The sequence below is a fragment of the Panthera uncia genome, chromosome D2 (assembly GCF_023721935.1).
Source record: "Panthera uncia isolate 11264 chromosome D2, Puncia_PCG_1.0, whole genome shotgun sequence".
In the NCBI taxonomy this organism is placed as follows: Eukaryota; Metazoa; Chordata; class Mammalia; order Carnivora; family Felidae; genus Panthera; species Panthera uncia.
In genome coordinates, this window is record NC_064818.1 from 44,311,567 (window position 1) to 44,332,445 (window position 20,879).

General features: G+C 38.3%; 1 protein-coding gene across 5 annotated transcripts in view; it reads right to left on the reverse strand.

The window, feature by feature from the left end:
• The window catches only part of PTPN20 (protein tyrosine phosphatase non-receptor type 20), a 109,534-nt gene that overhangs the window by 88,271 nt on the left and 384 nt on the right, over window positions 1-20,879 (reverse strand). For 3 of the 5 annotated variants that reach the window (XR_007460927.1, XR_007460926.1, XM_049646303.1), the window contains exons 1-2: window positions 20,727-20,828; window positions 1,532-1,685 (exon numbers count right to left, since the gene is read on the reverse strand). Coding sequence is in view for 3 of the 5 variants with exons in the window: in XM_049646303.1 (XP_049502260.1) it covers window positions 1,532-1,565 (34 nt within the window). In the remaining 2 variants the exon portion in view is untranslated. Of the gene's footprint in view, window positions 1-1,531; window positions 1,686-20,726; window positions 20,829-20,879 lie in introns of those variants that run through there. The other 2 variants (XM_049646304.1, XM_049646305.1) reach the window with 1 other exon arrangement.

Consider the following 20,879-nt stretch of genomic DNA (forward strand, 5'->3'; position numbering starts at 1 on the left):
GGGGGGGAGAGGGGACAGAAAGAGAGGGAGACACAGAATCAGAAGCAGGCTCCAGGCTCCAAGCTGTCAGCACAGAGCCCAACGCGGGGCTTGAACCCAAGAATCGTGAGACCATGACCTGAACGAAGTCAGACACTCAATCGACGGAGCCACCCAGGCGCCCCAAATTTGATCATATTCTTTAGTAGAAGGTCAGAAGATAATTGACAGAACTGTTGGTGAGTCCATAGCTATCTCAAAAAGGAAAACGCAGAACACACATTAAAAAAAAATCAAGTTACACAGAATGAAATAGATAATCCTGAACAGTAATCATAGAAATGGAAGAGAAAAGGAAACTCAAGACATCATTTCATAAATTACCTTTCTTCTTGCTGTGATAACACCAAATATGGTGAGGTTACAGTAGAACTGGTATAATCCTGGTAATATGATTAACTTTTTCTGGAAAATAATTTGGCAATAGATAGTAAAAGCAGTACAAAATTCTTGGGGTGCCTGGGTGGCTCAGTCAGTTGAGCATCTGACTTGATTTTGGCTCATGTCATGATCTCACAGCTTGGGATTCTCTCTCACCCTTGCTCTCTGCCCCTCCCCAACTTGTGCTGTCTCTCTCAAAATAAATAAATAAACTTTAAAAAAAAAAAAGGCAATACAAAATTTCAGACCTGTTAGCTCAAGGAGCCCAATCCTGGGAATTTATCCTAAAGGAGGAATTCAACCAAAGAATAAACCTGCAAATGTTAACATGTTGTCAATAGGAATGTCTATGATGGAAGGAAAGAAACTGGAAACAACATATATGCTTGGATAAGTAATACCACAATGAGAAAAAAAGCTGTCTCCATGTCTTTCAGAATGTAGACAGGACCAGAAGGACTTCTGGAGTCAGAGGTGAAACAGCAGAGAAGCAGCCCAGCAAGTACAGCCCTATGTAGAGCTCTGGCTCAGCCCTCTAGGCCAGGGAGTAACACCGATGACAAGGAGGGCAGTCTAGGAGAGGGACCAGCAGCTGAGCCCAACATGGAAAGAATGAGGACAGGTATAAAAGAAATGTTGAAAAATGATGGCAAGCTGCTAATGTTTGAGACAAGACAATGACAATATGGATCACCTGGGACACAGTGGCATCTCATCTAAACACCGTGTTAGTTATTACACACCAAAAGCCTTCCTTGTGTTTCTGTGCTTGTTTGTACTTTCCAAATTCTCTGCAATAAATACATATTACATTTATTATTATATATAATTATATATTACATGTTATATAGGTAACATTATTTACATAATTGGAAAAATGTTCTATGGAAAGAGTATAATAAAACACTAGAATCTATTCCTTGCTACTCAAAAGTGTGACAGCTTGTTAGAAGTACAGAATCTTGGACTCCTGCACAGACCCAGTGAGTCAGAATCTTCAGGTTAACAACAAATTCACAGGTGGTTCCCACATGTATTTATAGTCTGAGAAGCACTGCTCTGGTTCCTTCTGCTCCACATCCCCCAAAGTGTGTGAGGCATGAGAACCTACCAGACTCTGCTGTGGCCTTCCTAGGTGCAGACATGTTGTCCCCACGCCCGGATTAGATGGGTAAAAGGCTTCTGCAGGTACTGAGCCTTGTGCTTTGAGAGTCAGGCAGAAGTTCTGATTAGTATCCTGGGGCCAGCACACAATTGTTGTTCACCTGGTCAAACACACAATGCAAAGAAATTTCTATTAGATTATTACTGATATTTACCCAGTCACTGTCACTCGATGACTTAATTCTTTGAATGCCACACTTATGCTAAAGTAGGTGTTGGGGATTCAATATTGAATGGATAAGAACTGACTACAGAGCCCGTCTTCAAATAGTTCATGTTCAATCTATAAAAAATCCTCAGATAGAATAAGCATGTTTTCTTTTCTAATCTTTGCCTGTAAATAATAGGCCTGTAAAATCATGGTACATTACTCCTTCTGGTTAAAACCTAGAGTACTTTTTGTTTGGCAACTTCTCCATTAACTACCTGCAAATGATATGGGATTGCTGTAATCTGAATCTAAAAGTTAATGTTTTGAAACGTATGTTATTTTTTTTAATTTCTTTAAATGTTTACTTCTGAGAGAGAGAAACAGAGACAGAGCATGAGCAGAGGGAGGGGCAGAGACAAAGGGAGACACAGAATCCTAAGCAGGCTCCAGGCTCTGAGCTGTCAGCACAGAGCCTGACATGAGGCTTGAACCCACAAACCATGAGATCATGACCTGAGCCGAAGTCAGACGCTTAACCAACTGAGCCATCCAGGTGCCCCTGAAACATACAAATTTTAGAATTTTGAGATATAGGATGTTAAAAAAGATTATTTAAAACATGGATATAAGGCAAAAAGGTAGGTGGCATGTCCTTTTAATGTTGACGTTGATATTCAACAGGCCTTTCCAAGGATTATCAATCATGTAGAGAATTGTTAACTACGACTCATTGTTTAAATCCTAGACTTAATAAAATTACATGTTAACCTATAGATTTTTCTTCTAGTAGGAAAGATAACATCAGAGATTATCATCTATTGCCCTGTCAGACCTTAAACCAGGCTTTCTAAATCTAACCTAGAGTTCTTATTCTAACATTCATTCCAATTGCCTATAAAAATCTGGATCATCAAACCTTCTCTGAACTACTTTCACCAACTTCCTGGTTTCTTCATTAATCAATAAATTGAATACAATCTCTGTCATGGTTTCACTTCATATTTTAATGCATCACACTTTTAATTTTATTTTTAAATGCTACTTTGACGAAAGGAAAAAAAATCTCTTCTTTTTATAAGGACAGCGGTGGCCTCATGACTGGTACTGTGGTAATGGACTTCAGTGGTGAGCCTTCCTTGGAAGCAGACCTGAGAAGTTAAAGACCTCACTGGTAACTAAGAACCACTGAGAATAATGCCCAAGTTTCTGCCTTCCAAATACATGACTGAAAATATTTAAAATGACACAATCTTAACTAAAGACAAAAAAATGAATATTTTTTAGAAATTTTGCCAGACAATTTTAAGATGCTCTTTGATAACGGGAGATACTCTTAATTAAATATCAGGGTTTAAATATGCTATATACTGGGGGCGCCTGGGTGGCTCAGTCGGTTAAGCGTCCGACTTCAGCTCAGGTCATGATCTCATGGTTTGTGGGTTCAAGCCTCATGTCAGGCTCTGTGCTGACAGCTCAGAGCCTGGAGCCTGCTTCTGATTCTGTGTCTGCCTCTCTCTCTGCCCCTCCCCTGCTCACGCTCTGTCTCTCTGTCTCTCAAAACTAAATAAATGTAAATAAATAAATTAAATAATTTAAATATGCTATATGCTGCATTCCACCAAATCAAACATATAAATGGTCCTGCACTCCAACAGCTCACCATCTTTATGTGAATACACACCCCCCCACACACACAAGATCTCTCTAGCACACAGGTAAGTAGACTGAAATTCTTATTAATCCATACCAACAGTCACCAGTATCAAATCTTTCATATAAGCCAGTACTTCTCCCAGAGCAAACAACTCTGATCAGAAACACATACCCATTTCTAGCATTTATTAGTGCGATGAGTTTGAGACAGCCTATAGAAATATAAAAATAAAACTGGATGAATTTCCCTTCTCTTATACTTGATATAGTATATCGCAGGACAAATAGATAAAAGAATATCTTAATTAAGCTGATTAACATTTAATTCAGTTTGTGAGTTGCAGCTACTATAGTAAATCAGCAACAGCATAAGATTATAAAATTCAACAAGTGTGTATTAAAGCCTAGAGGCTCTATAAAGTCTACAAAAGTAAATTACATAATAAAAAACAGAATCTTCACTTATTATAATGCAAAGGAAAACTTCTAAGGGAATATAGTGAAAGCTTCTACCATATTACACACCTCCTCCAATGCTTGACTAAGTAAGCCCCCATCAGGGCTTCCCCCCATAATTTCTGTTTTTTATAATACTTTCTGGACTCATCTCCCCAAGTTGAACCATAAACACCTTGAAGGCAGGAATTTTAACTTGTTGTATCTTCAGTGACTAACACATTCTACACACTCAAGAAATGTTTGATGGGTTAACTAATTATTTAATTCCATGAAAAATGTGTATGCATCTGCATAGCATGCCAAGAACTCTGGGAAGTCCCAGAGGTCAGATCCCTAAATTAAAAGTTTCTCTCCCAACTCCTGAAGACGTTTTCTACACTATAGAAAATCAAGGAATTAACCCTGAGAAGGGGGAAAACATTAAAAAATTATTACTTGCTTTGGGATACAGCACTGAGGACAGACAAATAAAGTTCCAATATGGCACAAAGTGGTCCCATGTGACCACAAGAGGAAGAAAACACGTGTTTGGTTTCCCAAGAAACAAATGCAGGACATTTTTCTTTAGGAGTTAGAGTGACACAGAAGAACCAATGAATACTGTACATATTCTCCAATGCTTAGTTAAGGTGCGATTGTCAGTCTGTCTCACATGCTCTCAAAACTAAAGCAGATGCCAGCAAAGGCCATTCCTGTATATTGGACTTTATGTTGGAAGCAAAATGCCAAAATATAGTTTGAAATGACATGCTCAGCACCTTGTCCTGACAATTCTAACCTCTAGGGCTGAGTACTTCCAATTTTTTTGAAAATTCTTCTCTGAGACCTGTGTTGGCCTAGAAAGAAGAGAATGAAAGAAATCCAAATGCCCAGTACTGAGTAACTACTGCCCTACCTGAAGTCCACCTCAGGTATAAGAGCTCTTTCCTGTGAAATCTGTATTTCCGGTGACTAAATTCTCAGGGCAAGCTTCTTGGACTAGTATTATGTAGCATGTTTTACGCCACTTAAGAATTGCTTTTAGTTTTGTTGTGTTTTTTAAAGGATAAGCGTTACTGCTTTTTTCCAATTATAAAGATAACCAGTATTCATGTAGAAAGTGAAGTTCCCATCAGGAAATTTCGCTTTTGATCAGTGGCTTACTAGTCACTCTGAAGTATGTGTGTGTGAGGGTCGGGGGGTACAAAGCAGGGAGGGATGAGGTGCTGAAGTGCACAAGAGCCGCTGGCAGTTCTGGCTGGCACAATCAGGCAAGAAAAAGAAATAAAGGTATTCAAATTGGGAAGGACAAAATAAAACTGTCTTTATTCACATGATTAAGATTTGTGTGCATAATTATACCTCAATAAGGCTGATTTTTAAAAAGCCATAAAAAAAGGGGCGCCTGGGTGGCTCAGTCGGTTAAGCGGCCGGCTTCGGCTCGGGTCATGATCTCACGGTCCGTGAGTTTGAGCCCCACGTCGGGCTCTGTGCTGACAGCTCAGAGCCTGGAGCCTGTTTCAGATTCTGTGTCTCCCTCTCTGACCCTCCCCTGTTCGTGCTCTGTCTCTCCCTGTCTCAAAAATAAATAAAACGTTAAAAAAAAGCCATAAAAAGATAATCTACTTCAGTAAGAGTAAAATAAAACACAGAGGTGATTGTGCTAAAATGATTTTAAAAATCAAGTTGTTAATGGAAGTTTAAACATTAAAGAGCTGTTATCCACCATCATGGAAATGAGAGAACTGTTACCCCTTCGCAGGTCTTTACCATCTTGTTTGTATTTTAAAGCACTGGAAGTCTGTGTCAACAATGCTCAGTCACTTGCAACCCAGGGACTGACATAGTTACCATAAGCCACACTCTGAGCAAATACTTTTTCAATTATTAGAATGGCATTAGTAAAAATAACTACTTACTAACAACATTTGAAAATGACTTCATTACCTAGATGTTTCTGCTATTTAGGTGCCAAGACAAACAATCTTCTACTGCTTGTTTCATTCACGACATAACTTGCTTTGGCATCTTCCCTCGAACCCCCTGAACATCATATCCATCTGTCTGTTGTTCTTCTTTTTTTATCTTCCCTCTTACCTTCCTCTCGCTCTTTAGGAAATAAAGTTTGCCAGTAACTACATGAGAGTGCCTGCCTGTTTCAAAATATGTAGCTCCTGTACCTTTTTTTTTTTTTTTTTAATTTTTTTTTTTTCAACATTTTTTATTTTATTTTTGGGACAGAGAGAGACAGAGCATGAACGGGGGAGGGGCAGAGAGAGAGGGAGACACAGAATCGGAAACAGGCTCCAGGCTCCGAGCCATCAGCCCAGAGCCTGACGCGGGGCTCGAACTCACGGACCGCGAGATCGTGACCTGGCTGAAGTCGGACGCTTAACCGACTGCGCCACCCAGGCGCCCCTGTAGCTCCTGTACCTTTAAGCAATAGACCTTGGCTTGTATATCCCAAGGAACTATTTATTTATAGGGTACAGCTGAGCCTTTCCATAACTAAGATTATGTCAGTCACAAACATATACACATGACATACGTGTGCAGACAAGAGTTGACATAGCAGGCCTTAGGCTGCCACACTTAGAAAAACCTACTTGCAAGCCCTTGGTTGTCATCCGGGAACTTTCCTGGCAAAGTCATTTCCAGGATTGCCCTAAATGAGAAGTCATTTATTTCCCTAAATGAGAAGAGTGACTCACTGTGCCTACACTGTATAAATGATGTGGTGTATGCTGAACATCTGTTTTCCTTCTGGACATCTGGAATTTCAGTGACCACCATCAGTCACACAAATACTGTGTGTCTTCATGACTGACCCCCAAGAAAGACCCTCAATGCCTAACCTCAGGTGAGCTTCCTAGGTAGACATACTTCACAGGAGCTGTCACAATTTGTTGCTGGGGGAATTAAATACATTCTGTGTGACCCCACTAAGAGTGGACTCTGGAAAGCTTGCACATGGTTTCCTCCTGCAAAGGACTGAATGTTTGCGTCCCTCCAAAATGCATATGTTGAAACCCTAATCCCAATGTAATGGTATTTGGAGGTGGGGTCTTTGGGAGGTAGGTCGTGAGAGTGAGACCTCATGAATGGGATTAGGGCCCTTATAGGAAGCAGAGAGCTCTCTTTCCACCAGTGAGGACACAACAAGAAGATGGAAGTCTGCAACCCGGAATAAAGTCCTCATCAAAACCTGACCATTCTGGCACCTTGATCTTGGACTTTTAGTGTCCAAAACTGTGAGAAAGAAATGTTTGTTGTTTAAGCTACTCAGTTTATGGTATTTTGTTGAAGCAGCCTGAACTCGGACAAAAATTGGTTCTGAGAAGTGGGGGTGCTGCTGTAATCCAGGAGTGCTTTAGAACCGGGCAATGGGTGGAGGCTGGAAGAGTTTCAAGGTGCATGCTAGAAAAAGCCTAGACTGCCATGAAAGGACTTCTAAAGGCAATTTTTGTGAGAGCTCAGGAAGCAAAGAAGAGTGCTACAGACAAAGTTTCCATTTTCTTAGAGAATACATAAGTAACCACGAATAGAATTTTGGTAGAAATATGGATGGTAAAGGTGATTCTGATGAGGTCTCAAACTAAAATGAGGAACATGTCACTGCACAATGTTAAAGGGTCGAGGGGAAAAGGTGGACAACATATATGAACAGGTAGAGAATTTAAGTAGAGTGACAGAAACTACTTTAAAAAAATCAAATGGAAATGCTAGAAATAGAAAACAATATCAGAGATAAAGGATTTCTTAGGTGGATCTATTAGAAGACTGAACACAGCTGAAGAGAAAAATCGTAAGCTTGAAGACAGGTAAATAAAGATGATCCAAAATGAAATAAGCAGATGAGTGAAAATCAGAAGATCGTTCAAAAGTAGTGGATCATTATCGAATGGCCTAATTTCTGTATAAGTGGAGTCACCAAGAGAGAGAATACCTGAGAAATGTCCATAATTAATAGATGATAAGAAATCACAAATCAAAGATGTGTTCAGAACCTCAATTCGGGGGAGGGGGGAGTGTATGGATTACACACATCATAGTCCACATGCTGACAAACAAAGATATTGTGGAAATCTGGGAGGGACCTATGAAAAAACTGACAGAATTCAGGGTCAGCATACTTGCACTAAAAGATGTTAAAAGAAGTTCTTCAAGAAGAAAAGTAGGCCACAGATGGAAATTTGAAGTTACATGCCAAACATGTGGAAAATACCAAAAACGGTAAGAATGCCAAAGAATGGTAAAAATATACAGGATTTTTTAATCTCTTTAAAAGATAATTGCGACTTCGGGTTTAGCTTTAACAGGCAAAGAGCTAGGAAGTCATCACTCTCATCTTCACAAGAAAAAAATATGAAGAAAGTAAAAATCAATGACTTTTCTTAGATCCACCAGCGGACTGAGGTGGCAGAGAAAATCGCCACCCCAAATCTGGAGAGACAGGCAGATACAGACAAGTGCTGCTGAGATCAGCTTACCTAAAAGAGGCATCAGAGCCAGTAGGGAGTAGGGAGAATTAAGCTCACTGCTTTTACAAAGTGCTGTAGGCTGAGCGTGGACTACTTTGAAAGTGAAAAACCCCTGAGGTGAAGGAGGTCAGAAGGTACAGACTTCCAGTTATAAAGTAAACAAGCCCTGGAGATGTCACATACAGCAGGTGACTAGAGTCAATAAAACTGTAGTGTATATTTGAAAGTTGCTCAGAGAATGGGTCTTGAAAGTTCTTACCACAAGAAAAGAATTATAATTGTGTGGTGACAGATGTTATTTAGTCTTATTGTGCTGATCTCCCAATACATACAAATATCGAATCATTATGTGGTTCACCTGAAATTAATATAACATTCCATGCCAATTCTATCAATTCTTTAAAAAATGGGAAAAAGACAGAATTCGCCTAAAGGAGGGAAAGAAATTGACAACACACCTTGAAAATAACCCAACATGATTAAATAACAGGAAAATGCAAAATAAAACTGCAGTAAGATACCATTACTCCCCCAACTAGAAATCCCAAAATTACAAAGGCTAAAAATTGGAAGTGTTGACAATGATTTGGAAAAATTACAAGTGTTGGCAATGATCTGGACAAATTATGTATTCTCACGTATAGTGGGAGAGTGTAAAATGATACAAATGCTTATAAGTAAAGTGTGGCAGTTTCTTTTTACATTACATATGTACTTACCACAGAAGCAGCATGCTCACTCTTAGATATTTACTAAGAAAAATTTATTAAGCAAAATGAAAACTTACACGCACATAAAGACTTGTTCATCAATGTTCATAGCAGTGCTTTTCATAATAATTCCAACCTTAAAACAGTCCAAATGCCCCTCACTGGATGATGTATAATCATAGAATGGAATGAAATACTGTTCCAAAATAAAAAGGGGTGAAGTGAAAAAAAACAAAAAAACAAACAACTGAGGGTCCAGACTTGGAAAAGCCTCAATACTTATATGAATTTTAGCTCCAAGAACTGCACTGGGTTCCCATGATAAAAAATATTTTTAAAAATACCCTTGTGTTTTAGATGGGGGAGGGGAGAACAGCGTAACCTATCTGGGACAATCTGGACAATAGGGACAATTTGCATTGTCCCTAAAGCATTCTCCATAACAAAGGCCTGCACTCCAAGGAAGAGTACTTGACTAGAGCTTTATCTGACCTGGAGGAAGAGCTACCTCCAACTCTAGCCTCCTCTAGCCATCTGTCTTAGGTAAAGAGATAAGAAAAGAGACTAATCAACAATTCAGAAAATCACATCCTAAGGACTCAGGACCACCAAAAATACAAGATCTAATCCTAAAATTACACAATGCTTTTCTTCCTCAAAGCCCTACCATATCATCTAGGCTTCAGTATGCTAGCATATGTTAGCAGTGCATTATAATTGAAAAAGCTGCAAGCTGCAAGTTACAAACTCTGTGTAAGGAGGAGTTCTTAGGAAAACCTAGAGACAACAGAGGTATGGAAAGATTTTTTTTTAAAGAAAGAAAAAGAAAGAAACTAGAAGAAACTGCAAGCTCTGACACCTACAGCTATAGGAAACATTAGACAAGAGTCCAGTTTCCAGCCAGACTGACACAAAATCTCACTCTAAAAGCCTAAAGGAGTGCCTGGGTGGCTCAGTTGGTTGGGCAGCTGACTACAGCTCAGGTCATGATCTTGCAGTCTGTGAGTTCGAGCCCCACGTGGGGCTGTGTGCTGAGAGCTCAGAGCCTGAAACCTGCTACCAATTCTGTGTCTCCCTCTCTCTGCCCCTTCCCTGCATGCTCTCTCAAAAATAATAAACATTAAAAAAAAAATTTTAAGCCTAAGGACCTCAGTTCTTATTACTCAAATACTATGTCTGACTTTCAAGAAAAATTACAAAACATTCTAAACAAGCAAAAGAAAAACCTTACCATCTAAAGAGACAAAGCAAGTTCAGAACTAGATTCCAATATGACACACATATCTAGTAGGGATTTAACAAAAACTAAGAGCTCTAGGAAAAAGAAGTAATAATGTGTAAGAATATATGGGTCATGGACACAAACAGATGGCAAACTGTAAAAACAAATAAATAAATAGGAAATGTTCAAAGTAAAAAACATTGTAACATAAATGAAAAATGCTTGTGATGAACTCATCAGTAGATTGGGCCTGGTTGCAGAAAGAATCAGCAAGCTTGAAGACACGTCAACAGAAACCTCCCAAACTAAAAAAAAAGAGAAAAAAGAAAGGGTGTGGGGGATAGAACAAAATATATAAGAACTACTGGACAATTTTAAAAAGTGTAACATATGTATAATGGGAATGCCAGAAGGAGCATAAAGGAAGGGAGGGAGGGAAGAAGAGAGGGAGGGAAGAAGGTGGGGAAGGAAGGAACAGAAATACCTGAAGTAAAAATAATCAAGACTTTCCTCAAATTAATGACAGACATGAAACCACAGAACCAAGATGCTCAGAAAACACCAAAGAGGATAAATATCCAAAGCATATTATATTCAAACTGAAGAAAACCAAAGACAAAGAGAAAATCTTGAAAGAAGTGAGAAGGGGGGTAAATACAATACCTATAGAGGAACAAAGACAAGATTTACATCTGATTTCTTGTAAGAAACCACACAAAAAAGAAGACCATAGAGTACTTTAAATGATGAAAGGAAAAAAAAAACCCAATTTAGAATTCTGCATACAGTGAAATTATCCTTCCAATGTGAAGGAGAAATAAAGACTTGCTCAAACAAACAAAAACTAGGGAATTTTTCCCAGACCTCCACATAAGAAATTTTAACAAAGTTCTTCAAAGAAAGGAAAAGGCCAGAAACTAAGAACATCACAGAAAGAAAAAATGAAGGTCAAGTAGAATCTCTTGTTTTTCCTATTCCTAATTGATCTAATAATTTTTCAAGTAATAATGGCAACAATGTACTGGGTGATTATAGCATATGGATAAATGAAATGAATGAGCAATGTCATAAGGGATAGGAGGGAAAAATTGGGACTACTGTGTAATAAGATAAATATGTAAGGCAAAATGGGGAGTACCCATGAAACAGCATAATGTTATTTGAATGTAGACTTACACTTATTATAAATGTATACTGCAAACACTAAAGTAACCACTAAAAAAATTAATTTTTTAATTAAGAGGACAGAAAATGATTTACCATAAGTGACTGACAACAAAATGATCAATTAAAATCAAGGAAGGCAGAAAAATGGAGGAAGATAAAGAAACAAAGAACAAGTACAAGTAGAAAACAGTTACAAATACAGTAGATATTGACCCCACTATATTATTATCACTTTAAATATGAATAGTCTAATAAATACATTCACATGTCAGAGTAGACTTTTTAAAAACCTCCAATATAACTTGTCTCTCAGAACCCCACTTTAAATATAAAGACAAAGATAGATTTTTTAGATAGGGAAAGAAATAGATATAGCATGCTAACACTAATCAAAAGGAAGCTAGAATATCTATATTAATCTCAGGCAAAGCAGACTCCAGAACAAGGAAAATTACCAGAGACGAGAGGTGGCACTACATAATGATAAATCATCCATTCTCCAAGAGGATATAACAATCCTTAACAGGTACACATCTAACAAAGTGTCAAAATATGTGAGGCAAAAAGTAATAAAACTACAAAGAGAAATAAACAAATCCACTATTTTAGTTATAGAAATCAGCACCTTTCTATCAGTAGTGGACAGATTCAGCAAGCAGAAAATCAGTAAGGATACAGTTGAGCTGATCAACACAAGCAATCAACTGTATCTGACATTTATCAAATACTTCCTTCAACAATAGCAGAATGAGCACTCTTATCAAGCTTACATGGAACATTCACAAAGACAGGTCACACCTCAAGCCACAAAACACACTTTAAGACAAATTGGAAAGAGTATAAATCATACAAAATATGCTCTCAGAACACTGTGAAATTAAACTAGAAATAAGTAACAGAACGATAGCTGGGGATTAAACAACATGTGATTAGATAACACAGAAGTCAAAGAAGTCTCAAGAGAAATTTTAAAATATTTTGAACTAAATGAAAATTGAAATACAACTTATCAAAATTTGTGAGATACAGCAAAAGCAATGCTTAGGAATAAATTTAAAGTACTAAATACATATATTTAAAAAAGAAAGATAAAATCAATAACTAAGCTTCTACCTCAAGACATTAAAGAAAAAGGGGCAATATAAACCTAAAACAAGCAAAGAAAGAATAAAAATTAAAGCAAATATAAATGAAGTTGATAACACCAAATCAATAGAGAAAATCAATAAAACCAAAAGCTGGTTCTTTGTAAAGATAAATAAAATAGATAAACCTATAACCAGGATAACCACGGAAAAAAGTGAGCCAATGCCAAGTACTAATATCAGAAATAAAAAAGGATTATCACTACTGATTCTACGGACATTAAAAGGATAAGAGAGGAATATTATCATGCCCTCATATTTGATAACTCAGATTAAAGAGATCAATTCCTTATAAAACATAAACTACCAATATTCACAAAAGAAAAAGTTGATCATCTGAATGAGCCTATGTCTATAAAAGAAATTCAATCAATAAATATATACCAATTACCTCCAATCTCTTCCATAAAACAGAATCATAGAGAACACTTTCTAACTCATTCTATAAAGCCAACATTGCCCTAACATCAAAACCAGATGAAGACATTAAAAGAAAAAAAAAACAAAACTATAGGCCAAAATCACTCATGAACACAGATACAAAAATCAACAAAACTATCAGCAATGAATCCAAAAATATATCAAAATAATTATAACCATGACCAGCAAAACTTATTCCAAGTATGCAAGGTTGGCTCAACATGTGAAAACCAACTGACGTAATGCAACAAAACAGTCTAAAGAAGAAAAATTATATTATCACGCCAATATACATAGAAAAAACATTTAACAAAATCCAAACACATTCATGATAAAAAAAAAAAACTCTCAGGAAACCAGGATTAGAGGAGGGGAACTTCCTCAACTTGACAAAGAACATCTACAAAAACATCTACAGGTAACTTAATGATGATAAACTAGATGCTTTCTTCTAAGATGGGGAACAAGGCAAGGATATCCTCTCCCACCACTCCCATTCAAGACCAAATTATAGAAGTCCTACCTAATGCATAACACAAGGGAAATAAAAGATACACAGATTGGTAAGGAAAAAATAAAACTACCTTTCATCTCAGATGACATGATTGCCTAAGAAGAAAATACCAAAGAATCAACAACAACAAAAGAACTCCTGGAGCTAATAAGGAATTATAGCAAGGTTGAAGGTTGAAGTTAATATACAAATGTCAATTCCTTTCCTATATACCAGCAATGAACAAATGAAATTGGAAATAAAAAATACATCATTACATTAGCTTCATCCAAAATGAGATACATAGGCATAAATTTAACAAAATATGTATTGGATGTACATGAAGAACTCTACAAAACTAATGAAAGAAAGGAAACGTCTAAATAAATGAAGAAATATTACATGTTCATGGATAGAAAGACTCAAAATTGTTAAGATCTCAATTCTTCCAAATGTGTTTTATAGAGTCAGTGCAATCTCAGTCAAAATCCCAGCAAGTTGTTTTGTAGTTACCAATAAACTCATGCTAAAGTATACGTACACAATGGAATACTACGTGACAATGAGAAAGAATGAAATATGGCCTTTTGTAGCAACGTGCATGGAACTGGAGAGTGTGATGCTAAGTGAAGTAAGTCATACAGAGAAAGACAGATACCATATGTTTTCACTCTTATGTGGATCCTGAGAAACTTAACAGAAGTCTATGGGGTGGGGGTGGGGGGGAGGAAGAAAAAAAAAAAGAGGTTAGAAAGAGAGAGAGCCAAAGCATAAGAGACTCTTAAAAACTGAGAACAAACTGAGGGTTGATGGGGGGTGGGAGGGAGGGGAGGGTGGGGGATGGGTACTGAGGAGGGCACCTTTTGGGATGAGCACTGGGTGTTGTATGGAAACCAACTTGACAATAAATTCCATATTAAAAAAATAAATAAAGTATATTATGGAAGAAATCCATATGACAAGAGAGGCAAAAACTGGAGTGATGTGTCTACAAGCCAAGGACAGCAAGCATTGCTGGCAACCACCAAAAGTTAGGAAGAAGCAAGGAAAGGTCCTTCTGTAGAAACTTCAGAGAGAGCATGGCCTTGCTGACAAAATCTCAGAATCTTGCCTCCAGAACTTGAAAGAATACACTTCTGTTTTCTCACAGACATCCAGTCTGTGGTATTTTGTTATGGCAACCCTAAGAACCAATACATATTTTGGTACCATGAAGTACAGGGTTGCTATAATAGATACCCAAAAAAAATGTGGAAGTGGCTTTGTAATTAGGTAATGGATAGAGGACATAAGAGTGTTGAGGCACATTATAGAAAAAGCCTAGTCTGCCTTGAAAAGACTGTGGGTAGAAATGTGGACATTAAAGGCGACTCTGGTGAGGGGTCAGAAAGAAAAGAGGGGAATGGTGTAAAAAGCATCTCCAGTCTTCGATAATACATGTACCGTCCAAGAAAAGAATGTTGCTAGAAACATAAACTTTAAAGGTTCTTCAGGCTAGGCCTTAGAAGGAAATAATGAGAGACGCCTGGGCGACTCAGGCGATAAGCATCCAACTCTTGATTTCGGCTCAGGTCATGATCTCATGGTTTGTGAGATCAAACCCCACATCAGGCTCTGTCCTGACAGTGTGGAGCCTGGAGCCTGTTTCAGATTCTGTGTCTCCCTCTCTCCCTGCCCCTCCCCTGATTGTGCTCTGTTTATCTCTCTCTCAAAAATAAATAAACATTTTTTAAAAATTTTTTCCAAAGGAAATAATGAATATATTATTGGATACTGGAAGAAAAGCAATCATTGTTACAAAGTGGCAAAAACTGCCTGAAATGTGTTCTACTGTTGGGTCGAAGTAGAACTTGTAACTATAGTTGCCTTAAACAAAGTGGAGGTGAGGGGCACTGACCACCCCCGCCCCCGCCATGGTAAAAAATACACCTATAACTTTTGACTCCCCCAAAACGTAACTACTTATACTCTACTATTGACTAGAAGCCTTACCAATAACACAGAGTCAATTGACACATCTGAATGTATCATATCTATGGATATATCACATCTGTATGTCTCATATACTGTATTCTTAAAGTAAGCTAGAGAAAAGATGATGTTATTTAAAATATCTTAAGAGAAAATACACTTATAGTACTACATTTATCAAAAAAAAAAAACCCACATATAAGTGGACCCATGCAGTTCAAACCCATGTTATTCAAGGGTCAACTGTAATGAACTTGGATATTTAGCTGAGGATATTCCTAAGCAAAGTGTAGAAGATGTGACCATGGGTTCTCCTTGCTGCCTATATAAGAAAATCCAAGAGGGAAGAGATAAATTGAGAAAGGAATTGTTAGGCGAAATGGAACCAGCATTTGATGATTTGGAATATTCTCAACCTATCCAATATATCATGCTCTGGAAACAAGACTAAAGGTATGGTTTGACAAAGTTCGGTAAGAGCATGGCCCTGCTAATAACTTGATTTCAGACTTCTAGCTTCCAGAATTGTGAAAGAATGCATATATTAGGACACTAAGAGCACAAACCACAAAAGAAAAAATTGGAAGACTCTTAAAAATTTTTCTTAATCCCATTCTTCAAAAGATTACATTAAGAAAATATAAAGATAAGCCACACACTGGAAGAAACACCTATATGGAAAAGGACTTGTATTCCAAACATGTAAAGACCCTTATAAACTCAAGAAGACAAACAACCCAAGTTTTTTTTTTTTTAATGAGCAAAATATTTGAATAGACACTTCACCAAAGAAAAAACTACAGATGGTAAATTAAACATAGGAAAAAAACACTCAACACCATTTGTCAACAGGAAAATGCAAAAGGAAACAATGAGATGCCACTACACACTTATCAGGATGGCTAAAATGAAATACAATCACACGAACAATACAAAGCAATTCTGGCAAAAATGGAACAACTGGAACTCTGATGCACCGCTGTCAGGACCCCTTTACTCACTACCTTGCTTTAGTTTTCTTAAAAGCACTTTTCATTACCTTAAGATTTACCTATGTATGGAAGTCCTTGTGTATCTGCTCATATGTGTACTGTCTATCTCCCTCTGTATAAGTACCGTGAGGCTGGTGACCTGGTCTGTCTTGTCACCACAGTGTCACCTCAACACCAAGATGAATGGTAGAAAGTGGGCACTCAATACATATGTATTAAAAGGCAGTAAGAAGCAGAAAGAAGTGACACAAAAATAAGTAAATTTGCAAAAGCAAGGAACCCAGTCATAGCAGCCCAAAAGAGGGGCAACCTGATGTAAAAGAAAGTAAATTTAGACCGCCAGGACTGTGCGCATTCGAATTATCTGGGGAGCTCTGCAAAATACCGATTGCAGGTCACATCAAATGAATGAAATCAGAGAATGGGGTCCAAGTATTGATCATTAAAGTTCTCCAGGTGATCCTAGTGTGCAGTCAAGATTAAAAACTACTGAGGAAATGGAACCTAGGCTTTGGAGCTGTACCTACTTGGGTTAAAATCTTGGGCAAGTGACATAACCTCCCTCTGCCCCAAAAATCTCATCTATAAAATGGGAACAATATATACCTCCCAAAGACTGAGATTCTATATAAAGCTCTAAGTAAATGTTAATGTGCCTCTCCAGGGCAAGCTTGATGAAATCTTCATTGCTTGGTATGACAAATGCTAATTCAATCATCAATTCATATCTTCCATTGTTACCTGATTATTGAAGTGAACATTTGCATTGGTGAAGTTTAGAAATGCTAACTTTCTCAGTGTTCTGATGATAAGATGCCACCTGAAGCTATGTCCATTTTAAATCTATGAGTAACTAAACTTTGAAGGGAAATCTAATTTATTATTTATACCAGCGATTCTCAAACCTGGATGCAGGTTAGAATCAACATAAGCTTTTTTAAAAATAACCCATACCAAGTGTCCAGACCATGCGAAAGCCCATTAAATCAAAATCCTTGGGGTAGGTCCAGAGCATGAATATTCTTTAAAAGGCTAATTGATCTGTAATTCTAAAACACAGTCAGGGCTGAAAAATACTTATTTGCACTAATGACACCCCATGCTAACTACATATCCGAGTCATTTGTGGAGCTCTCAAAAAAAAATAGATGGATTCCAGAATCCTGCCATAACTTAGTGATTCCGAGTCCATGGACATGGAACTTGTCATTTTGCAAAGCATCATAAAACTTCCCCCTGGTGATTCTGACAGAAACCCGCAGGGAAACACTACTTTATACTATGAATTTACTCTCCCTGTTGTGTACCAGCAAAGGTCATTTAGAACTTTCCTGGCATGTTTAGAGCTTTCATGGCCGCCCATGCCAAGCCTTCTCAGTTTCTTTTAATCAGTAACTGATGCAATACATCACAGCAAGTCTAAAGTCTACAGACCTTTTCAAAACATTTTCATGTGCAGACTACTGACCCACATCATTTACCACACACTGTGCCCAGCACCAGCTATGCAGTCCGCTGGCCTTTCTAACCAAATCCCATTAGGCTGCCGATTTGGGAATGGCAAAATGGAATGCCCAGGCCTCATTTCCCTTTAAGTGGTATGTGATACCAGGACTAATGACATTAACCTCACTGGTCAGATGAGTCTGAATGAAATCCAAGTTGTTTTCTGCACCTAGAGGCAAACTTAAATTTGCTTCCCTCAGACATAATAAAATCTAAGGAAAGGTGATCTCTTAATTAGGAGCATTAACAGAGTGCCCTGTAATTTTCAAACTCTACTAAACCCAGCAGCAGGACCCTTAGTGAATGATTTTAGGGGAGTCAATCAGTACACATATCACCCTGGCTGCATTACCAGACAGATGGTAATAGCATTTAAACAACCAGGCATTATTCTTAAGCTTATTAAATACATAAATCATGTGATCCTCAAAATAACCCTATTAAGCACATACTGTACTTTTATTATTCCCATTTCATGAGTTAAAAAAAAAAAAATGCACACGGAAGTTAAATGAGTTGTCCAAAGACACAGAGCCAGTAAGTGGCAGTTTTTGAACCCAGGCAATTTGCTTCAGTCTGTTACCTTAACTAGTAGATGAGTGATGGCCAAACAATCTTTAAAAAAATTTTAAAAAAATGTTAAGTTAGTCCGCAGCAAACACTGGATATCAGACTATGTGTACTGTGGGTAAGTGACTTAACCTCTCTGTGCCATTTCTGCACATGAAAAATAGAGATGACAGTACCTGCCTCAGTGAGTTGGGGTGAGGATTAAACAAGACAATGCATGTGATGTGCTTAGAACGGTACTTGATTATTTTTAAGAGCTGTCAATGTCAGCCATTATTGTTATTTGTACCATAATACGGCCCAAGTGGTTGGGGAGAAATGACAACCTACTAAACTGAAAATCCTCTCTGGTGATCCTAGATCTGTAGATTCTGTAAAGTCCCAGTATATCAGACCCGATAGGAAACGCAAAACAGACTTTCACGAGAACTTTGTAACTGTTACTGTGACAAAGCCCCAGCCCATCCAGGCCAAGACTGAATGAGTCTGCCAGGGACAGCCCCGTTTGCTATAGTTTAGCCTTTTTTAGCCAACATCCCCAATTATCAGGCTATATAAATACAACACACTAGGAGACAGACTTTGAAATAGCTGCAAACAGTGGACTCAGGTTTGAATGGAGAGGACCCTGTCAGTTGCTAAAGGTCAGCACCCCTCCCCTGGTTATATTTGCATAAACCAAAAGAAAAACAAAACAAGAGCTCAAAAATAGGTAACATTCATCATGTGCTTGCCACTTATTAAATGTTTTCCATATGTTGCTTCATCTAATCCTCAAAACACCGTTCCAGGGGCTAACATTCCCAGAGAAAACCACACAACCCCACTGGTCGATCTCACTCTGAATTCATTTCTACACACCTCGAACAGGTATTCAACACTGCCTGACAGTCCAATCCCATTTCCCTAATCACTTCACTTCTCCACCCTGCGGAAGGACTACGTCACATGCGTCTCCTCAAGAGTCTAACACCTCTTCTCCTCTCCCCTACTGTCCTTTCAGTCAATGACTGCATTACAGACAGATGGTGCCACTACCACCTGCCTGCATCTGCACCTGTTGTCTCGGCTTCCCCTCTAGTGATACTGGAATATGTGCTCCTGATCAATTCAAAGCCAACCACCCACCTGCTCTGGATCTCCTCCCCTCTCAGATACTCAACGACCTACCCCTGCAATGTTCCCCTCTCTCATCTGCATCATTTCTCCCTTTCTAGGAGTTCAATCCTACTGGCATATAAATATATTCTAGTTTCTTCTATCTTGGGAAAAAAAAAAAACCCACTTGACCTAAAGGCCCCTCTAGTCCAAAAAGTTATTCTTGTTAAAATGATTAAAATCCTAATTCCAAATCCATCTTACACAGTGGCATTCGCCACAGTTAACCACCACTTCCTTCTTTTTTTTGGCTTCCCTTTTTCTTTTCTGGGTACACTCTCAACCTAGGTGGTTTCAGCCAGTCCCTTAGTTTAAATACCATCTATGTGGTAGTGATTCCAAAGCCCTGACATCGCGCAGGACTTCAGATACAAATTTCCAATGGCCTCTCTGGCATCTCAACTTAAAAATCTACTAGATTTGTCATGTATATTTCACCATAATAAAACAAAATAAATCTACAAGGTGACAGATGGAGAGAGGGATGGAGAGATAAATCAATACGTGAGGAAAAAAAAAAAACAAGAACAAGTGTGGTTAAATGTTAGTGGTGGGACCTAGGTGGCGGGTATAGAGAGTTCAGTGGAAAATTCTTTCCAACTATGTTGTTTGTATGTCGCACGTTGGGGGAAAACCTAGTAGGCATCTCAAACCTAACATATTCAAAACATTAATTCTTGGTTCCACCCCTTCCAAAAATGAAACCTACACCCCACCTACATTTTTCCCCATCTCATTAAACAGCAAGGCAAAAGAGTAGGCGAGGCAAAAACCCAGGACTCAGCCTTGACTAGCTATCTTCCCCCCTGGACTATAACTCCATCAAAGCAGGGGCCCTGCCTATCTTGTTCATGTATATTCCCAACTTCGAAAGCAGTGCCTGGCACACAGGAGGTGTTCAAAACTAGCTGCTGAATTAACTGATGAATCAATGCTCTGTTTCTTGCTAGGCCCCTCAACCCTCATTGGGCCTTGAGTGAGACCAGAGTTCTTGGCCTTGAAACCTCCCCAGCCCAGGCCAGCGAGGACCATACCATGTCTTAGTATCTGATTATGGCTTCTTACCAATCATATCGGCTCCATGCTTCTCAATGAGAGTTCAAGGCCTTTCTTTACCACAGAGCCAAAGTGTTTCCTGCCCCAAACCTGTCACACACACAGGAACCACAACACATGTCACAGTACAGCTGGACATCACACTACGCAGGCTGAGTCTCC